The 23,117-nt window shown below is 37.8% G+C and overlaps 1 protein-coding gene across 2 annotated transcripts in view; it reads right to left on the bottom strand.

Moving 5' to 3' along the window:
* The window catches only part of LOC117300708 (diacylglycerol kinase theta-like), a 90,849-nt gene that overhangs the window by 22,756 nt on the left and 44,976 nt on the right, over positions 1 to 23,117 (bottom strand). The window contains exons 8-9 of one of the 2 annotated variants that reach the window (XM_033784460.1): positions 7,035 to 7,157; positions 4,833 to 4,895 (exon numbers count right to left, since the gene is read on the bottom strand). In XM_033784460.1, coding sequence (XP_033640351.1) covers positions 4,833 to 4,895; positions 7,035 to 7,157 — 186 coding nt within the window. The remainder of the gene's footprint in view (positions 1 to 4,832; positions 4,896 to 7,034; positions 7,158 to 23,117) is intronic. The other variant, XM_033784461.1, reaches the window with a different exon arrangement.

Here is a 23,117-nt window from a genome sequence, read left to right as displayed (position 1 = left end):
ACAGCGTGCAAGGTGATCGCTTACGACCTTAATGTAGATTCTCTGCATGGTTTTTTCTTTTTGCCCACCACTGTTTAATTCGCATTCGTGGAGAAGGTGACCGCTAAAGTCAAACTCTGCACAGAAAATATTGCTGAAAAAGTTTCTGCTAAGCAACAATAAGCAGAATACCAGTCACAGATGCTACATGTAATATGGTATTTTAGTTGGTAACCACTTTCTGGTAAGCATTTTTGTTTTTTTGATTACCCTGATGTCACACTCATTCATTTTCAGCATACAGTTCACGTCAATGGCAGCAGAATGCAATGCACTTAACCTTGTATTACATGTAAAATAAGTGGAAGTATATAGTAATCACTGGGCAGACACACAAACCAACCGCATTAATTTGGTCTACAAAAGTCAACAAATCCTTGTAGTAATCTTGTGGATTATAGATCACGTGGCAAAGCGCCTAAACTGTGCCGTCTCCATTGCTCATATACAGCTTCAAGTTAAAGGGACGATGCATGATTGGTGTTGGGCAAAATACAGTCATTTCAATCCGTTAGTTTTCAAGAAACGTAGCATAAAGGGATGGTACGTCATTGGATTTTGGAAGAGTACATTCTAAGTGTTCTAGTTGGTAACATGTCTGCTCTTTGTTGGCAAGGCTGTGGTTTCGAATCCCACCCAAGAAATATGCCTGTGATTTTTTTTCTCAGAACTCTGGAAAGTACCGAGTTTGCAGTGCTTTCACACTTCGGTGTATGGGGAAATTATTCTTATCCCTGATGCAAATTTAACATACATTTATGAATGCATCCATTCCAATCCATATACATCATTGGTTTTTGGAAGAGTATATTAATTCCTGATCCTCTAGTGTTAAAAAAAAACAAAAGGATGGTACATCATTGGGTATTAAAAGAGTACATTCATTCCAAACCTCTATTTTTCAAGAAATATAACATAGATAGATGGTACATCCAACAAATATTGAAGAATTATTAATTCCAAGATTACAAATATAATTTATTTCCAGCCTCAGCTGAAAGCCTCTACCGGATTTCTATAAACCCTCGCAAATTGAGTCTTTAGAACCGGAAGCGTTCGTTAATAATAATGGTATTACACAATTTTTGTCTTGTTTTTCTTTTCTCTTTTCTTCTTGTTTTTTTCTTTTTTCTTTTCTTCTTGTTTTTTCTTCTTAGGAGGGGGGGGGGGGGTTGGCGCGGTAGGTTTTATAAGTGCTAATGTAAGCAATGTTTTTAAGGACGGAAGTCGGCTAATCAGCATTCTCCCTGCCGCGATGTTACATCAAAAGGCGACGTAACCATGGCAACCGCAAATCATTGAAACTCACCAAAGAGTAACTAGCCTCGATTCCAGTCCCATCCTGCAATACGCTCACACCCAGAAGGTCATGTGATTTGATTTTCAACTCAAAAAACTTGTTCTATTTTGAATGAAAGCTCGTACCGAGACACTTTAAATAACATGGCCTTTTCAGCGTGTGTATAAATATCCTGTCCTTCTTTGATGGGACTTCCTTTTGTCCATGAGTTAATTTCGGAGGGTGACTTTCCGGCCGGATTAAGAAAGAATATTATTTTTTTAAAGTTAGGCTCATGAGTCAATAATATTAATTAAATTCAAGTACAATTCAATGTTTTGGGGAGAGAAATTCTGCTATGAATCAGGGATGTGATAGGCTGTTGAGACAAAAACCTTAACTCTGAGCGCAAAGTACGAAAGCATGCGAGCTCGAAACCTTGCACTATCAACATTTATCAACTACTGGAGCCAAATAAAAATCGGAAATCTCAAAATACGATGGCTATCATGTTTGACAAGTCAACAGCGCATACGCAAAACATGTTGATATCCCAAACATCAAAACCAGCGAGGACAAATTTTCACTAATAAATATTACTTGGAATTGGGAGTTAAAAATACACCAAGAAAAGAATATAATGAAATAAAAGCTTCCTCTGAACATCCAGAGGAAGAGAAAAATTGAAACGATCCGGAGAAAAAAATATTTAAAAACAAATTTTCGCTGATTTGTTAGTAAATTCTCGGTATTACTTGGAAAAGGGAGCTTAGAATACACCCAGAAAAAAAAATGAAAGCTTCCTCTGAACATCCAGAGGAAGGGAAAAATTGAACAATCAGAAGAAAAAATATACATAAAAAAGAAATTCCCCTGATTTGGTATTAATAAAAACCAAATTTTCAAAAGAATTGATCCCTACTGTATCTAATTCTCAGTTGATGCTTGGATGACGTTAATGACTGGCAAATATAACCAAGAGGTAAATACAGACTCAAGAAAAGAAGAAGGGGAAAAAAAATAAGATATTCTCTTCCTTTTTTTCCCCCGTTCATGATTGAATTACATTTCATCTTTGAATTTTTGTTACACATCTGTTAGACTCCGGTTTCTTTTCTGGTTTGTCTGCGAGAAAAAAACTGGGGCAAGTAGCGTTATATTGAAGGGCTGACAAAGGACAGATAGCTTCGTTTCAATTTTCAAGTTGCCGCTAGAAAAAAATCTAGCGGGGACAAATCTTGTCAAAACAGGTTCCAGGTTCTTCAGAATTTAATGAATACATGTTGCAATTTTATTCCTTGATCATTTTGCTTTTTACTTAAAAAATAATGTAGCGCAATCTTTGTGGGGGGGGGGGGCTATAAAAATGGCCAATGTATTTATGTAAGTTCTAAATATACAGGGAAAAATACACCGATCAGTTTGTTAATTTATATTTTTTTTAAATGTATAAAAAAATAATTGTTTTACTCTGAAAGATCTACCCCATACTTCCCGATCCTTCATTATTGTCTGATCAATATAACAGTCAAAACAAACAAAAACAACAACAACCTCTGACTGTTAAAACATGTATGCAGTCTGCAAAACTGGAGGCTCCATGTTTATGAAAACGGAGGGAATAATGTGGAGATCCTATTAAAACATGCGTCCCTACGGACGACCTGCTCCCGTGACCTTGTATAGATGTCACTCCCGCTTCAGTGAAACTGCTTGTTTGTGCTTTTATGCTGGGGCGAGCGCGGCGCGACCACCATATTGCAGGCATTACTGCGAGGCATGGTGGCTGAAAGGAGAATCGCATTATTGCCACCCTCCTCCTCCACACACCAGAATATCCATAATGTTTCCCCCCACAAACAAACCAAAAATGTTTGCCTGTCAGGAGTTGAAGAAGTTGTTGCTATGAAAGCTCATGCAGTTTTTTTCTAATTGCTATCTTTAAGTAATTTTTTTTCATCGGTTTATTACAAGTAATTTCTCCAAATGTTAACCATACATGTTCAGAATTCTCCAAACCACGTACATGGTCTGACTCTGTGTTAGCTCATTATCAAAAATGAGCGTTCATCAGTTTTTATTGTAATGAGATACTTGGCTCGTTCCAGCTGTTAAACATGTGTGCGCAAATCATGCATATTTTTAGCCAAAAAATTACACGGTCATAAATTTTGATAGTGCCCAGGCTTCAATCCAAATGGATTAGTTCAGACTTAAAAAACAATTTCCAATTATTACTTGCGAGGTTAGCTGTAACTAATTGTTCAAAAAACTGCACATACATGTATGCACCTGTCTTTTTAAAGGAACACACTTCTTTCTTTTTTAAAGTATTTATATGTACATAAAATGTTTAAAGGCACTGGATTACATTGGTAATTACTCAAAGTAAGTGCTAGCATAAAAACTTACTTGGTAACAAGCAATGGGGAGCTGTTGATACACATGTAGTATAAAACATTGTGACAAATGGCTCCCTCTGAAGTAGAGTAATTTTTGAGAAATAGGTAATTTCTCACTCAAATATTAAAAAAGACTTCAGGCATGAAGCCTTTTATCATGTTTATTACGCATAATTTCTTCTTCCTTTATTCTTTTGCAACTTCAATAACCAATTGAGTAAAATAAAAATCACATATGTACTATTTCATGCATATGTTGGGCTACACCAAGTGTGAATACTGGTCTTAAACAATTACCAAAGGTGTCCAGTGCATTTAAAAATGCAAAGTATACATTCGGTTTTTGAAATCGTTTAATTATTTTAACCCTTTGTAAATGTAAATGTATACAACAAAACTAACCTGAGAATTTCATTTCAGAAGGTGGTCACGTATTAATGTTTAAAACAACAGGCACGCTTTTATTAGCATATTCATAAATACCTGACAGTTTTGCTATTCCTATTGGTGGAGAGCGCGTCACGTGGGTGTGTACAAACCTTTGTTTATGACCGGTAAAAAGTGTTAATTCATGGGCGTGACAAGCGACCTTGCACCTGTTCTTATAAGACAGTTTCTTCATTCCTATTGGTCGAAAGCAACGGCTAAAACAGTTGTGCCACATCACGAAATACGCGTGACGCGCACAGCATTCCCTTATAAGGAGTTGTTTACCCGAGGGCGGCAGAGGACTTTACCATTTTATAGCTGGAGGGGTGTTGTGTTGAAAGAAATCATTGAACAATTATAATTTTTGCATTTATTTTACTTTTTGACCAATAAGTGATGATGTTTTTGACCGAAAAGGTATTTATGAATGGGAATCAAAGTGTGTTGAATCGGGTTTCAACTAGTGGTTTAAACCCACCGACGCCTGGTTCTTTATAATTTACCTCGACTTCGTCTCGGTAAAATTATCAAGAACCAGGCCTCGTTGGGATTAAACCACTAGTTGAAAACCTCTTCACAACACATTGATTCCCTTATTCATTTTTAATTCAGTGGCTTGACTATGCCTAAATAAATTAACGCAATATGCAAATATCATTGTGAATAATTAGTAGTGTACAAACCTTCATATCCATCTTCTTTTCCTTTGTTTTCTGTGGGGCTGTCAATTGATGTAATGCTCTGATCTGAAATAAACAATCAACCAGACAGTAATTAATTCCTATTGCTATAGTCAGACCTTCCTCTCCTTAATTAGCATACATGCAAATTGGGTTCATACATTTTAGGGCTGAGATGGGAGAGACTAATTATTATACACAATCATCATATTGGTGTATTCTCTGCTGTATTCCAAGTTGATTGCCCAGGACTATAAGGTCATTAATATGCAACAATAACAGGAAACCATTCACTGATGGTACATGTGAAGTTATGGTATTTTGGACGATAGCCTTAATCTGGTAAGCATATTCTTATTTGGGCTTAGCTATTTCCTGTGCTCAAGCAGCTTGATGCAATGGACCCTTCCCACGAAATATGCTAATTACATTCACGCATGCGTACAGACCCTGTTGGTTGGCAAACGCAAAGAGAGTTGTGCACTAAGCAGACGCGCAATCGCGTCTGTGTCACGCACCCATTAGCCGTGTACAAAACAGCGCGATGTTCCCTCATTTTGCCAACCAAAACAGTAGTGCGCACGCGCTACGTGCAATTTACATATTTCATGGGAAGGGTCTATTGGGACCTGGTTGTAAATCTATGGTCTATATGGACCCTTTTCCAAACCATTGCTTAGGCTTGAAGCTCTGTCAATTAATTTGAAAATAATGCACTTTTGGCCAAACAGGCAGACAGAGCCTAGTCCGGAGCCAACGCTTTAGCCCCTGAGCCAGATCCCAAGTTGGAGCCCAAGTTGGAGCCCAAGCTGGAGCCAGAGCTTGAGCCCAAGCCAGATCTCCAGTTGAGCCCAAGCCAGATCCCATGTTGGAGTCCAAGTTGGAGTCCAAGTTGGAGCCCAAGTTGAAGCCCAAGCTGGAGCCCAAGCTGGAGCCCAAGCCACAGCCTAAGCTGGAGCCAGCGCTTGAGCCCAAGCCAGATACCAAGTTGGAGCCCAAGCCAGAACCGAAATGCAGAGCCCAAGCTGAAACCTAGGCTTGAGCCCAAGCCAGAGCCCAAAGCTGTGGGTTTTTAAAGGGTCCATATGCTATGCGGACATGTTATTATCAAGTAATAATGGGGGGGGGGATGAGCTATCAACATACTTTCTTTTCTTTTTAGTCTTTTTTTTACAATATGCCAATAAATGTATATTCAAACAACAAAATGCTGCATCTTATCTTTAAAACAATTGTCTGCATATCATTGGAAGTCCTTTTATAATTTATAATCAAAGTAGAATCTATATAAAAAATACAGTTCTTGACTGATTCAACAAATATATTAATGGCGGAAGCTAATAACAAGAAATTTCGCCACACAGCAAATTTCTGACAAATTACCCTAAAAACCATAAAGAAAATATTGTGCTACGTATTGACCACGTTCACATCACATGTCATGAACAATCCAAATAACACTGTACCCTTTTTTCATGCAAGTACATAGTTTAGCTTACTGTAGCAACACCAAATATCAAAATATTAAATGAGACAGCTGCGTACACATTGCACTCACTGTGTATACTGAACAGTTCCATTTTAATACAGGATTTATGTTCTGACAAAGAGCTACATAATATTAAAGGGTTTGGGTAGTTTTTTGTAGGACTGAAAACACAATGTCCACAGATTTGTATTAAACTTACACGAATTGAAGATAATGATAGTAGAATGTCACAAATATAATTTTTAAATATAAAGTTTTGGTATACAAAACTGTCAAATACGTTTTACATGCTAAAACAATTTTTGTCTCAATAAAACATAAATTATTTTTTTGAAATGTTTTACTCACTTCTCAAAATCTACAGCACCTCAGCAAGTAAAATTTTAAGGGGAAGCTTTCTGCCACCAATCCATCATCTTCAAACCGTGTAAGTTTAATGTAAATCTGTGAACATAGGGCAAGGGATGTGTTTCTTAGATTAATATTTCTACTGTAAGTAACTTTCCAAGGGGCACCAAGGCAGTGACCAGAGGAGCGGCGGCAATTCAGTAAGTAAGGGTAAAACTAAAACAATAGATGCAGGTTTTGTTTGGCTCTGGGGTTAGTGGCCAAGAGCTAAATTTACTGGCCCCTGGCCAGTAGGCCAGTAGGTGTGTCAATCCCTGCTGGACGACAAACCGAGACTAAAAACTAAAATGAGGAAATAGATTAAGTACATCGCCTGAATCTTGTCCGCATCATGTGTGCTGTGTTTCGTGGAGTTGGTTCTTCTTGGGTTTGTGCAGGGGGCTTGCGAGAGACTGGACTATCCCGGGGTGGGAGTTTAACAGGCATGCCACCTAAGCTTGTGGGAAAAGAAGCAAAAACCATAAAGAAAAAACACACACACGGGAAAAGCATGCAGATAGGATGGGGGCATATTCTCATGGTGCTGAAGGCTCGTTAAAATTTCACTGGATTGGTCCCATTGACTTATTGAAGTGTCCTTTGCAAATTGAAAATAGTCTTGCCCTCTCGCCCAAAAACACTTCTGCTTACCGAAAAAGGTTACCAGCCAAAACATCATCAGTTACCACTGCCGCGACTGATACCCCGGTCATTTCTTGCTTAGTCAAGTAATTTGCAAAGAAATTTGAAGTTTGGCCCAGGCCTGCAGAGGATTTCAACCATTAGCAGGTACACTGTACTCATGACCAAACATTTTAACAGTTGAACTTGAAATTTGGATTATTCATTATAGAGATAATCCCACGAGACAATTCCAACAAGAATGGGGTATTTCCTCAATTAAATTTGCACATAATTTTACATTTTTGCTCCACATGTGCTTCAAGCAAAATCAAAAACCAACTGCGGCTTTCATTTCTGCACAAATCACAATTTTGTTTTCTTCTGACTTTTTTGTCTTTCTCTTTTCTTTTGGCCGGCTGCTAATGGAGTTTTTGTGCTGCGGGTGAACACTCAATGACCAAGTTTCATAGAGGCTGTCAAAAGATGTTGTCTATCAACTCAAGCCGTAACCACTCTCCCCCCCCCCCCCAACCCCCCAGCTTCATCTCAGAGTGTATGAGGAACTTGCAGAATTTTGCTGAGTTTTGAACGAGCCAACAAACCGCCACAATAATAGAAAATGTTTGTGATTGTCACAAACTGTTGCTTCACACACGTTTCCTTGTTTGTTCAGATGATCTTCCCATCAAGGGAACTCGGCAAATTCCCAAAAGGGGACATGAACACCAAGCTGGCAAAAGCCAATCTCTCTCATATTCTAGTCATTGTGAAATCAGTGGTTGGGAGTTTAAACCCCCGACCTTGTGACTACAAGTCCGGCAGTCTTACCACTGGACCACTGTGACCACCTGCTTATGAAAAACATCAACCCAGTGTTTTGGGAATATCATCTTTGAGAGTGAAAGACTTTTTCCATTTTGCAGAAGGCACTTCTATAAGCCCATTTTGAATGGCGGACACAATGCTACGACACTGTCAGATTTGAGTATTATGTCTGTATACACCCTAACCGAACAGTGCACTCCTATAGTGGCCACCATGCCTCAAAAAGGCTAATCCGAACGTCAATGAGAAATGTTTGAAGGGGCACCAAGGCCAATAAGAGGCCATTTCCTCTATATGCAAATCCAGATCTGGCATGTTCATTTAGGTTGTTTTGGGGGGTTTTCTTTTGAAAATAAATTTGTCTCTAAAGAAATGGCTAAGTTCATCCATAAATAGTAATTTTGTTTTCTGTCAAGTATACAACTGATACGCCCACCATACTGTTTGTAAATATTGTACAATCCTTTGAGAATATGCCCAATCCAAAAAGACAAATTATTATCACCAATTTAACATACATCATGCAAATAAAAATACACACCATTCAAAAGTGTTTGTGAATACACAGCAGAAAGAGTGGCAAAACTAAGTGAAATATACGAGTAACAGAAACACAAACACATTTAAATGCAATTGTTGTGGTTGTCATCAGTCAAAATAAAAGGTACATGTACATGGTTCCCACACCAACAATCTCCGAACAGTCCTTAAAACTATAAAAAATAAATATATATTTGGTTTGTGGTAACACCATGTGTGTATCTACTTGCCAGGTAGAGTTTGTTCTAAAAGAACTGCCTTGCTTTATTCTACTACCGCGGAGTAGATGTTCGGGGGTTCGGGAGACTTCTCAGTTCTGAAAAGAACTGTCCTGCTTTGAAACTATTATACAAATAAATAAAGCAAAGACAACCCGAAAAATCGGGTCTGTGCATGGTTCCCAGCAAAGATCTGTAAAAATGCATCATGAAATCAACAGTGAAGTAAGAGAACCTCAGTAAACCAGCGCAAACCATTACTTCGCACCATGGACTGGGTGAAGGTTGTTGACATTCGTCACAATGCAATTTCCATTGTCTTGTGTACCATCAAAGTGCCGTTTTGCTGAACCCTAACACTTGACGGCTTTGCGTGAAACTCTGTATATTATTTGCCAAACGTAACATTGCTCGTAACATTTTTTTGTGTTTTGGATTTTTCTACAATAGCATGAAACAATTTTTATTGAGCTTTACTGAAATGTATGGAATCATTACACACCCATTTACCTTTCTATAACAACATAACAATAATGCTAATTTAATTCAAGGTTGACTTGACGAGGTTGAAGTGATTTACATATACATGGGATAGATTTATGCTGAATTTGCATCGGGATGAAGAATATTCATTTTGGTTTTACCAATACATGTCATATACATAAATAGACTGATGTGTGTAAGCACTGTAGACGCACTACATGTACTTTCCCGAGTTCTGTCAAAAATATTACTCTGGTGGGATTCGAACCTACGTCCTTTGTAATTCTAGTGCAGTGTCTTACCAACCAGACCACAGAGATTGCCCGGTAGCTAGAGGCAGTTCGAATCCTAAGTTTCATCAGCGGGTAATGCAACAAATTGATAGATGTTAAATTAGCATCGGGGATAAAGAATGATTTACATTTAAATAATCAACAACTAAAAGAGGCTCGTTTCGGTGCACCTGTCCTTAACTTGTATTCTTATCTTGAAAACAAAATCCTGGTGCAGTATAGATTCTGAGCTACAATTCAAGTTCTGCAATCTTGTGGGTTTTCCCCCAAAATTCGACCCTCATTCACATCATCAGAGTATGGAAAAAACACAATCGTCTGTTACACAATCGCATTGTCCTTACAAAATGCATATAACTTCATTATGCATGTAAACATATAAATTTTCCACACGTTCAGAGAAAGCGAAACAGGTCAACTATTAAATAAATTCTAAATTGACAATTTGACAGAAACAAAAATATTTTGTATTTTGATGAAGACTTAGACAATCAGTCCCTTCCAACGTTGACAAAAGTGAGGCCAAATATTGCTACACATTCATATTGGACTGACATGCATAATTCCCGGGTAGGAAATCACTGTAGCAATCCACCTAGTCTTCCTACGGATAAATAATTTTCCTTGAGGCGAATCAAAAAGGAGACGAACCTTTTAAAATTAATAAGAATACGGCCATACAAAGTCAAAACTATGATGCATCACATCACCATAGCAACAGCAGCCGGAGGAAAATAAAATCTTGTTTGTCAGAGAGTGCTAAACATGGTTATCAGATTATTATGCCCTGTGTATTAATGACATGCCTAGTTCTGGCAATCACTGACCGAAATGATCAGATACTCTTGAATACATATTGCATTAATAATTCATTTTTTATTTAATTTTTTCAGTAAAAAAAAAAAGGTTAATGTCCTTCAAAATATGTGAAGCGTTCTAAACAGTTTGCAATTGACTGTATTTTTTATCGCAAGTGTGCGCTTTTAAAGCAAATTTCCACAAATCACAATTACAGTTTTATCTTAATTCCCAACTTACGTTCTTTTGAGAACTTATTGTTATGATTACCATTTTTAAAATTCCTCTCTTGCCAAACATCGTTCAAAAGCTCAGTCTGGTGAACAAATAATTGGAGCACTTTAAAGGTACTGAAAACTATTGGTAATTACTCTAAATAATTGTAAGCATCAAAAATTACTTGGTAACGAGCAATGGAGAGCTGTTGATAGTAAAACATTGTGAGAAACGGGTCTGTCTGAAGTAACATAGTTTTTGAGAAAGAAGTAATCTCTCACTAAAATATTTGAATAAATAAATAAAATTGAATTGGAGACCTCAGCTGATGTCTCAAATTTAACATCTGAAAGCTCACAACATGCGACAAGGGCGTTTTTTAATCCATTAATCTCTCACAACTTCAACAACCTATTTAGTTCAAATTTTCCCAGATTTGTTATTATAAGCATACAGGATACGCCAAGTGAGAAGTGCCCTGAACACGCCTGTAGACAAAGATACTGTAATAAAAATTATGTATTACTATTACGCCGCGCAATACCGTAATTCCTATCCTGGCCTGAGGAAGACATTTCTAATATGAACCCCCCAAAAAACCAGACAGCATCTTCCCAAGTAAGAACTACAAGTCTAGCATCCATTTTGGACATTCTTAAAATAAGACGCTGATTATAATGTAAGGCCTGCTTCTAAACTGGGACCAAACTATGCCTGTACTAATCCCACCAGACCGATCATGATGGCAAACATTGGCGGGAGAGTGGGTTGACCCAGTTTTTTGCATTTATTTTTACGTTCGCCAGAAAAACAAGAATGCAAATAATAATACTAGCAGATGTTTAAAAGGGTTGTTGGATTTCGTCTATTTCGTCGTTTTCACCCCCAAAAATGTTGGTGTAATCAATTATTACAGACATCTGGAACAAAATGTCTACGAATGCAAAAGAAGAAAAAAAAACGCCAAAATGGATTACGATATGCAAGGTTTTAAAGGCAGTGGACACTATTGGTAATTACTCAAAATAATTATTAGCATAAAACCTTTCTTGGTGACGAGTAATGGGGAGAGGTTGATGGTATAAAACATTGTGAGAAACAGCTCCCTCTGAAGTGTCATAGTTTTCGAGAAAGAAGTAATTTTCCATGAATTTGATTTTGAGACCTCAGATTTAGAACTTGAGGTCTCAAAATCAACCATCTTAACGCACACAACTTCGCGTGACAAGGGTGTTTTTTTCTTTCATTATTATCTCGCAAGTTCGATGACCGATTGAGCTCAAATTTTCACAGGTTTGTTATTTTATGCATACTGTTGAGATATACCAACTGTGAAGGCTAGTCTTTGAAAATTACAAATAGTGTCCACTGCCTTTAAAAGGTAAGGGGATCCAGGGAATGTTTAGCAAAATTTATACTAAACATTATTTGTGCAGACTAAATGCTAATATTGAGTAGCAAATGATGATGTTTGAGTAGCAATCAAGACATCTGTGTAGCATTTTGCTCTGCTATACAAGGGAAATCTTTGAAGAAATGATGCAGAGTGGTGTGAACCCTGGTTCACATCCCACCTTGGACAGAGCATTGGATAGAGCCTTGGGTTTCAGTCTGGTACCTAGTTCCAATTTCATCAATCTCATAGAGCCGATTCAGCACATCGAGTAGCTAAGCACAACAAAACTATGCTTACATGTACCAGACTAAGGTTACCATCCGTAATATCATGTCAGAGTTGCTTCAGCATAACAACAAGTAGCTAAGCTACATGTATAGCTAAACTATATTAATAGGGTTACCAGCCAAAATACATGTATGATGTCATATCCACCATCTTTGACTGGTCTCCTGCTAATATCTGCTCAACCGAAAACAGCTAAGCAAATAGTGTTGCTACATAAAGTTGGGCTTCTACCATGTGGGATTCTCCCCTCGCTGAATATTGTCTTCTTTAAATTACACCCTCTTCAGAAAGCCTAGGGACTGAAGTGCTCATCACATTGGACGATCACCTGGTTCCACTAATAGTAATTATGACATTGGGGGGGGGTGAGTGAGAGAGAGACAAAAATAAACTCAGACATCCCCGAAGCTATCGCCTGAGCGGAGAGTCCAGTCATTACACTCTTCACCATATGGCCATCTATAAAAACCTCTAATCCCAAGCATAAGGTAATTAACTCCAACATTTCCAAGCGTAAAAATAGCACAGTTATTGCCCAATCTTCTGACATTTAAAAGCTACCGAGACCTGAAGGGCGGGCGGGCAGTCTGAAGGGGGGGGGGGGGAACACACACCGGAGCGAAGAGTTAGACGGTGTGTGCTGCATCGACACCCACTCGTGTGATGATTTACTCTGTGGATCGGGCAAATTCTTCAATAGATTGGTTTTGAAATTGACTTTTAGTTGAATAAGTGACCGTGCAGATTTCCTGCGTGCCGCTAAGGGGGTAGTGTTGTGACTATTTTAGGAGTGTAAGAGTTTACACTATAAGAGTTATTGGCAGTCTGATTAGCCACTGGGGGCAATTATTCACACTCTCTGTGCATGTGGACCCTAAGGATTATAACTTTCACATGATCAATACAATTCCTTTTTTTCTATTTTTGTCTTGTGGTTATTTTTGGTGGATGATTCCAAGGAGTGGTTTAGAGAACGCACTTATTTAAGGTAAGACTTTGATGCAGCAGTCGTTTTGGAAGAGTACATTCACTCCGATCTTCTCTTCAAGAAAAATACCAAAAAGGGCAGAAAATGGGACCAAGTCCTTTAAGGACTGGTTCTGACTCTTTGTGAAAAAATTAAACTGTAATTTCTTTTCTGGTGGACACCTTTTTAAAGAATTGTAACTTAAACTACTGTTTTTGTAGTACTTAGTGCTTTTTCATAACTTTTTTAAATTTTGTGGTATGTGGTTTTAATTATTGGCTGGTCAATTTTTGTGGGTATATTAAATCATTTTGTTTTGGAAGAGTCAATCTAGTGATGAACCTACACGATGGCAAAGGAAGGTTGTTAGCTCGAATCCCACCAGAGTATTATGCCTATGGACTTTCCCAACCAAGGGGTACAGTTGTGACTATAATTTTGGTCGTATATGAGTTTACACTATGAGATAAAGATAATTCCTTTTTTGTATTTTTGCAAAATTTGCTGAAATATTTAACAGGTTGGTGACTTTATTGTAAATACGTGAATATTGGAAATAATTTCCATGACAAAAAAAATAAATAAAACCAAGTCACAAGCTACATACCTGAAGCGTATTGGGCTGAACCCTGACACCCATACATGTACTATATCTTCACAAACTGCATTCACATAAACATGAATCCACTTACAGATTGCTACATACCAAAAATTGAATAAAATCTAAAAACAATCAAAAAGACTCGGCAGAAAACGGTAGAGGGAAAATTCTAAACCTGTGACTGCCCATAATTTGACATGTTCCGTGGCATATATGTGAAAGGCAAGCACTATGACTGGAAGCCCTTTATGTATCGAGTATAACTGTCCTGTGGAATTAAAGGATTACTTCAGAGCAAGATCTTGCATCTTGTTATTCACAAAATAGGATACCGCATATCAAAAATAACTGCAGGCTTTTTTTCTGGTGCATCTCCAATGACAGCCCCCCCCCCCCTCTTTTATTTCCATCATTTCACGAATAACATTTCTTGTATTATATTTAGTTGATGTTTATTATAAGTGATACTTATGGTGGATAAAGGAAATGCTGTTTAAGGATGCTAACATTTTCAATTCAATAAACACCACAAACAATTGGATTATTGTGCCATGCTGTCCTATCAGGGACAATGTGTAAAATTGATATTTCTCCGGCATAATTTTTTTTAAACCCAACTGTAATACTGTAATATTTTGCGCTGCAAGCGTCCAGGCAATGAAGGTGCCTTTGAGTGACATACAAATTGGTCTTTACTGTTTACTTTCATCATATCAACTGGTACTAATTAAAACCACAATCATTATTGTTGGCAGTGGGTAATACCTAACTAAAGATATCATTGAGCCTTTGAGATCGGGGTGATCGGCATGGTCTTCGTAAGGTTGTAGAGCTGTGTGAATGGGGGGGGGGGGGGTATTCCTCAATTCGGTACCTTCGTGTACGACACAACAGCCACATCTCACCTCTAACAGCCAGCAAAATGACTGTTTGCCTTAGCTACATGTAGTCACATCTCCCCAGACACGTCTAAATTGAGTTCACTCGTCCTGAGATTTCTTTCAATACCAAAATTCAATTTCTGCATCTCTTCCAGTGCCCCCCCCCCCTTTTAACATTCCTCAGGGCAATTGTCAACCAGCATTCATCCTGATTTGTCCATTTTTCATTTTCAGAAACTTATCGACTGCCATTAAGAATTTCCGGTCTTCGTTTTCCACGAAAATGTTCCCCATTGGACACTTTTCTGAGCATCACTGCCCTACATGTGTATTTTATACAAAATGGGGATTTCTTTAGTGATTTCCGATGAAACTGCCATTAGGAATTTGGTCCAAGCATTAGAATGAAAAACAACCGTCTGTATACAGGTACATTAAAAAACAAACAGATTTAAGTGGTATTCATGAAGAATAGAAGATATTAGTGGCATTACATTATAGTTTATGTAGAGGATTAAAACAATTGATCAGATCAAAAAATCAAAGATATAGTTTTGCCTTAGAGCAATCGCAACACATGGATAAACTGTATTGTCCAAAGGCCCACACTTTGTGTATCACAACTTATATATAAAATAACAAACCTGTGAAAATTAACTAGGCTCAATCGGTCATCAGAGTCGGGAAAAAAATAATGGGAAAACCCACCCTTGTTTCTGCACGTTTCGCCGTGTCATGACATGTGTTTAAAATAAATCCGTTATTCTCCATATCGAGAATTGATAATTGTTTTAATGTTTTCTCAAAAAGTAAAGCATTTCATGGAATAATATTTCAAGGGAAGTCTTTCACCATTACTTTCTGTAAACCCTGTAAGTGATTTGTAAATCTGTGAACTTTTAATTTTTGTTCTGTTCAGAAAATGCCCCATGGCTTTAAGTAGAATGAAGAAACACATGTTCATGTTTGTTGCAACTGTACAAATAAAATATAAAAATACATGTCGAGTGCGTGTACTGTATATTGCACTGTGCAACCCGAGCAAATTTATGCACACACCTACATGCAGACGAATCCACAGTCTCATTTCTGTATACAAATTGAGCTCAGCCCTACATACAAATGATGTAAATTGGCCGGCTGGCCCTGCCGGCCCCAGCATACACAGCGCAAACACACACACACAAACGCACAGCATCTAATTGACACAACTAGTTGGTAGTCTCCTCAAGCTGGTAACCCGATACGCTGCCTGTGTTAAGCGCTGTCAGCTATGTATCGATTTATCGTCTTGAATTTGCTCAAATTTAACTATATAACTCTGTGTACACTGATATAACTCAATGGGGGCTTATTATTTCTTCTACTTTTTTTCTTTTTCTTTTTCAATCTTTCTGTGGAAATTTTACAGATAAATGTTCCGATAAATAATTCCAATTCTCTTATCTATCTGTGGAAATTATACAGTTAAATGTTCTCTAATAAATTAATTCCAATCCTGGGTTTTAATGAACATGTCGTTAAGGGGGTAGTACACATACATCATTGGTTTTTGGATGAGAAATTCAGTCCAGTCCTCTTGTTTTCAAAAAAACATATCAAAAAGGGATGGCACATCATTGGTTTTTGAAAGAGTAAATTCATTCCAATCCCCCAGTTTTCAAGATAATCATAAAGGGATGGTACATCGTTGGTTTTTGGAAGGGTAAATTAATTCCAATTATTTCTCTAGTTTTCAAGAAAATCATAAAACGATGACACGTCATATGTTTTTGGAAGGGTAAATTATTTTCAGTCCTCTTGGTTACAAGAAACACATCATGAAGGGATGATACATCATTGGTTTTTGAAAGAGTAAATTCATTCCAATCCTCTAGTTTCCAAGAAAATCATAAAGGGATGGTACATCATTGGTTTTTGGAAGGGTAAATTAATTCCAGTCCTCTAGTTTTCAAGAAAATCATAAAATGACATCTCATTGGTTTTTGGAAGGGTAAATTAATTTCGGTCCTCTTGGTTACAAGAAACGCATCATGAAGGGATGGTACATTATTGGTTTTTCGGAAGAGTCCATTCATTCCAATCCTCTTGGTTTCAAGAAACATACCATAAAGAGATGATACATCATTGGTTATTAGAAGAGTACATTCAATTCAATCCTCTAGTTTTCAAATCATAAAAGGATGACACATCAGTAGTTTTTGGAAGGGTAAATTAATTCCAGTCCTCTTGTTTTTGAAAACATCATAAAGGGATGATACATCATTGGTTTTCGGAACACCGGGGTAAACCCCTTCTCTTTTCGATAACTGCACTGGGTTCTTTTATGTGCGCTACACAACACTACCGACTAAAAGCTTTACGTCCCATCCGAAGGACAAAGTGTCATGGTTTTAGTGTCTTGCTTACGGACACAAGTGGCACGACTGGGACTCGAACCCACACTCTGCTGATCAGAAACACCAGAGTTTGAATTTGGTGCTCTTAACCCCTCGCCACAACACTTCCACAAAGAGTCTAGAACTCTAGACTACATACCACAGGGTGAACAGGTCAGTATAGGTCTAGCAATCAGCAGTGGGTATATCAAATAATAAAATTCTTACATTGTGAGTCCGATTTATAGTTGTAGTCCTGCACAACAACGACACAAAACACGGTCAACAGTATTTTTTCCCGTCATTCGGAAAAAATATGTTTCAATTTTACACCCCGATATGAATGCCTGATTTAAAGACTGAACATGTCAGATATATTCAGACAACAAAAATCCACAACTCAAATCCAACGGGGGAATTTCTGTTGTTCTTCACAAAGCCGGGGCTAAGTGGCCATTATATCATGGAAACAGATATGACACTCTCGACTCCAGAGGACTCCAGAGTCGTTAGAAAGACCCAACTGAAAAACACAGAAAACCAGCATGGACGAGGGAAAAAACAGCGGTCCCAAAAGAAGGTGTAAATAACCGCTAGCATGAAAGAAGTGGCTGTAATCGTAGACCTATTGGGTGTTCGATTACTGTAATGAGACCAGGGTAAATTTGACCAAAATATCGCTCGCTTTGGACAAGAAAAGAAGGGGGTAAAGTACCTTCTGCGTAAAATCCTCCGGAGACAGTTTTCAATATGAGGTTACAGAGGTGCTGCAATAGTTGCCAGATGTGGAAAGGTTTGGTTTTTTTCCTGTAAGTTTTTTTACCATAAAAAGCGATTGTTTGCTTGTTAAAAAATACTGGTTGATAAAAACCTGTGTACACGTAGCTATGTTGTTATGAAATTGTATTTATTATACAACAGTAATATTTGTATCAGTTTATAAATTGAAAACGGTGTGCCAGGATGATATTTGTCTGCTGTGTAAGGGCGAAGTAGTTTTTTTATAAACAAAAGGCACCTCTAACGAAATGTAAACATTTCAACTGGAACTTTTCAAGGGGCACCAGGGCAATGACCCAGGGCAGATACTCTGTTCTTGTAAAGGAAAAGAAATTTTTCCTTTAATGGTCAGGAACCATGACAAAAATTTAAAACGTTTCTTATAAAACACATAAGAATTGGTCACGTGATATACTGTCGGGATCCTGACAAAAACTAATTTCGAGCACTTTATTTCACTGCTACTAATTATTGGCGGACTTTTTCAAGCAATGGCTCAAATGAAAGCTTGTAACTTTCTGGACCCCCATCAAAATACCTATTGAATTTTAAATCAAAATTTTTGGGTCAAATCGGCCAAAAATCTGACATAGCATCTTTAAGAAAGGGCACCTCGATCAGGGAAAGTTGGTCATTGCCTTGGTGCCCTTGAAATGCTCCTGTAGAAATAAACAAATTCCTCAAAGGAGCCCTTTTACCAAGGAGAAAACGCCTTGGTGCCTCTGCCCTTTCAAAAACAAAGCATACAGGCCTGTTAACTAATTAGCTCAAATCATCTCAGAATCATCTTTCTATTCAAATTTCAATTGGAACATTTCAAAGGGCACCCAGGCAATGACAAGGGGCATAGAGGCAACTGCCTCCGCTGTCTCTGTGAAGTATCAAGTGTGCAAACTTCATAATTTTTCCTGAATTTCAGTGATAGGTTCTACCCTCACCAAGGATCACAGAATCATTTTCTATTCAAATTTCAACTGGGACATTTCAAAGGGCACCAAGGCAATGAATGGCCCGGGACATGGAGGCAATTGCCTCCATGAAGTACCAGATCTCTCGGTGTTAGATACACTTATTCACCCGCAAGGATAAAACTATGACTGATAACATCATCAACAAGCTCAAGTTAATTAATCTAAGCTTCTTCTTAGTTTATCAATTTATCCAAGGAAAGTATTACCAAATTCCCTTAACAGCTTTTCACCAACAAAATTTCATGATCACAAAAACCCAACCTCAGACTTGATTTTTAATTCCGTTTATGAATTACATCATTCTCTACTCCCATCGTTAACAGACTGAAAAATCGTCCGGTGGCGCCAACTTAGGACAAATGGCTCATAAGGGGCCACCCAGTGAACTAATGGCTATTGAACAAACACCCCGATCATTAAGTACTATCTTAACGAAGCTACTAAAACAATTAAGCATGTGGAGTGAGAAAACTTGTATTCACAGGCAATTTACCTTGATTGGCGATGGGACAGAAATAATTGTTAATGGTTAGATGGAATTAATTGCTTTTTGCTTTAATTAGAGTTGACCTTTTCAAAATAAACAATGAATGAATAACATGGAAATGTTTCTTTTTAAAGATGGCCGATTTGACCCCAAAATGTATATTTAGATTTAAATACCAATTTCTAAAGATTTATGATTTTATCAGCTTTTATTAATGGTATTGCCTGGAAAAAAAACTGCCAATTAATATTTATAAATGTGACCACCTTGACTCAGTTTCCTAAATCTGTCAAGCACAACAAAAATATTTAGCACAGAGAAATCTTGCCGAGTAGAACTAGGTTACAAGCCAAAATACCATGCAATGCATAGTTTGTGACTGGTTCTCAGCTAATCTTTGCTCAGCACTATTTTCTTGTAGGTGTCAGGGTTCTGCCCACAGTGGTCGGCGCCCGGCTTCCCACCCACCACTGGAAGAATTTCCTGTTTCCGACCGCCATGCATTTTAATTTTTTTATTTATCACACATTTGCAATTTCCTTTCCAGCGTTTTAATCGAAAATGTAAAACTTGGGTATTTCCCAGTCAAAAATGGTATCCGAAGGTATTAATTTTGAGCACTTCGTTGATTTGAGTCTATTTAAAGGCAGTGGAAACTATTTGTAATTGTCAAAGACTAGTCTTCACAGTTGGTGTATCTCAACATATGCATAAAATAACAAACCTGTGAAAATTTGAGCTCAATCGGTTATAGAACTTGGGAGATAATAATGAAAGAAAAAACACCCTTGTCACACGAAGTTGTGTGCGTTTGGATGGTTGATTTCTAAATCTGAGGTCTCGAAATCAAATTCGTGGAAAATTACTTCTTTCTCGAAAACTATGGCACTTCAGAGGGAGCCGTTTCTCACAATGTTTTATACTATCAACCTCTCCCCATTACTCGTCACCAAGAAAGGTTTTATGCTAACAATTATTTTGAGTAATTACCAATAGTGTCGAATGCCTTTACACGATCTACCATGTAACTGATCCATCTCGCATTGGTTTCTAGGAAAACAAATCCTTGGAAGATATCTCGGTCAGAATCCTTGGTGTGTTTGCGATCCTGGGTGTGTTTGACAATCCTGGGTGTGTTTGAATCCTTGGTGTGTTTGACAATCCTGGGTGTGTTTGACAATCCTTGGTGTGTTTGACAATCCTTGGTGTGTTTGACAATCCTGTGTGTGTTTGACAATCCTTGGTGTGTTTGACAATCCTGGGTGTGTTTGACAATCCTTGGTGTGTTTGACAATCCTGTGTGTAGTTGACAATCCTTGGTGTGTTTGACAATCCTTGGTGTGTTTGACAATCCTGTGTGTAGTTGACAATCCTTGGTGTGTTTGACAATCCTTGGTGTGTTTGACAATCCTGTGTGTAGTTGACAATCCTTGGTGTGTTTGACAATCCTTGGTGTGTTTGACAATCCTGTGTGTAGTTGACAATCCTTGGTGTGTTTGACAATCCTTGGTGTAGTTGACAATCCTTGGTGTGTTTGACAATCCTTGGTGTGTTTGACTTTTCCCTCTGTATTTTGTACCCAATTTTTCTCTGTTGATGAAACATCTGTTTATTTACCCACAGTCGCAAGTGATTCTTTCTTTTGGTTTGAAGCATTGCTGAAAGCCGACTCTATTTTTATACATAATGCCAGTATCCTGAATATTATTTGAATGCCAGTATCCTGAATGCCTCGAAATTGCACGGTTTTCCTTTTACCTCGTCGACTAACACGGTCGGCCATTTATGGGAGTCAAATTTTTGACTCCCGTAAATGGCCGACCATGTTAGTTCGCACAGTAAAAACTTGTGTGGATCATTGTATTCTACTTTTAAAACATCTTTCCTACCATATGCATTCTGTTACAAACACTTTTTATAGACCAACTCGTCCGATTCAAGGCAACGTGTTCCTTTAAAATATACATTGAAAAACAATTCCCTGGCAATAATGTCGTGTAAAACTGTTTTTTTAAAACACTCTATTAAAGGGAACATTTGTATTCAAAGTTCAGTTAATTCCATAATTTGTCTTGAATATATATAACGCTGACATGTAAATGTTTCATGGAATTGCATGAAAATGAACTATTCAATTTAATAATTCCGTAATTTGTCTTGAATCGCGTAAATGTTCCATGAAATTGAATGAAAATTACCAGAACTATGAAAGAGAGAAAGCCAACTATCAATAAATATCAATATCAATAAATAATAATAAGCGATATCAATAAGGCTGTGTACAAAAAAAACACATAGACTGAATGTACGTAATCAGTCCATCACTCAGCACTGCCAAATTATATGACAGTGTGCCCTGGATACTAAGTATAAAAAATGCATACACGGCGTCGTCTACATTGGCTGAACCTGCAGGATTGGGCTAGCAATGATGAGGAAGATGACATGAGGCTATAAATAGCGCTCCCCGTACCCTAGTGGGGACGGGTCGATGGCTTGGCTTGGATCAGGTTAGGGTCTAGCTGAAATGGAATATGCCATTGTGAAGGCTGACTATAAATAGAACGCCGCCTGCGCTTTGGCTGCACACGCCCGCCCGCCGCCAACACAGAGAGACAAATCTCTGATGATGAGACTGAGGAACAATAAGGTCAGAGTGAAGAGATGGGGGGGGGGGGGGGTGGGAGCAAGGTGGTCGGGGCGATGGAGGAGACAATTGGATGGATTGGAATTTAATATATTCATATTTCATTTGTGAATATTGAGTGTCTTGGAAGAGACAAATGGATGGATTGGATTTTAACATATTCATGTTTCATTCGTGAATATTGAGTTAAAACCGGACACTTGAAATGTGGGAGCAGAATAAATGAATATGGATTAATTGAATAAATTATGAATCTAATTATTTCATACTAAAGGGGTTTTCGGAATCAATGGATCTTTAAGATGCATTCATTTATTCTTATGTTGATATACATTTTTCATATACATGTACACAATGTATTTATCTATTTATTTGTTTGTTTGCTTGATTTTTCATTTATCTCTTCTGTGTCATTTCACCTCCGAAAATTAATTGTTTTTTTCTTCTAAATCTAAATATTATGTTGTTTTTCCCTTCCCTGTAATTGATGGTTAGGCCGCCGTTGGTAAGCTGTAGTTACAGAATAGGTAAGAGAAAAGAATCACCTAAGATCGCAGACTTCAAACAAAATTACGCGATCTAAAGATGATGATAGTAGAAAACATCCCTTTAAAGGAACCCGTTGCCTTGGATCGGTCGAGTTGGTCTTTGAAAAGCGCCTGTAACCGTTTGTTATAAAATGCATATGGTTCGAAAGATGTTTTAAAAGTAGAATACAATGATCCACACACATTTGCCTCGAAATTGCGTGGTTTTCCGTTTACTTTGCGAACTAACACGGTCGGCCATTTATGGGAGTCAAAAATCTGACTCCCATAAATGGCAGACCGTGTTTGTCGACGAGGTAAAAGGAAAACCACGCAATTTCAAGTGATGCTTGTGTGGATCATTATGTTCTACTTTTAAAATATCTTTCTAATCATATGCATTTTATAACAAATGAATACAAACGCTTTTCAAAGACCAACTCGACCGATCCAAGGCAACGTGTTCCTGTAACTATTTCTGTCTCAGAAAAT

This window comes from Asterias rubens, chromosome 16 (assembly GCF_902459465.1).
Source record: "Asterias rubens chromosome 16, eAstRub1.3, whole genome shotgun sequence".
In the NCBI taxonomy this organism is placed as follows: domain Eukaryota; kingdom Metazoa; phylum Echinodermata; class Asteroidea; order Forcipulatida; family Asteriidae; genus Asterias; species Asterias rubens.
The sequence above is the reverse complement of the archived record's forward strand: the minus strand, read 5'-3'. Positions and strand labels throughout refer to the sequence as shown.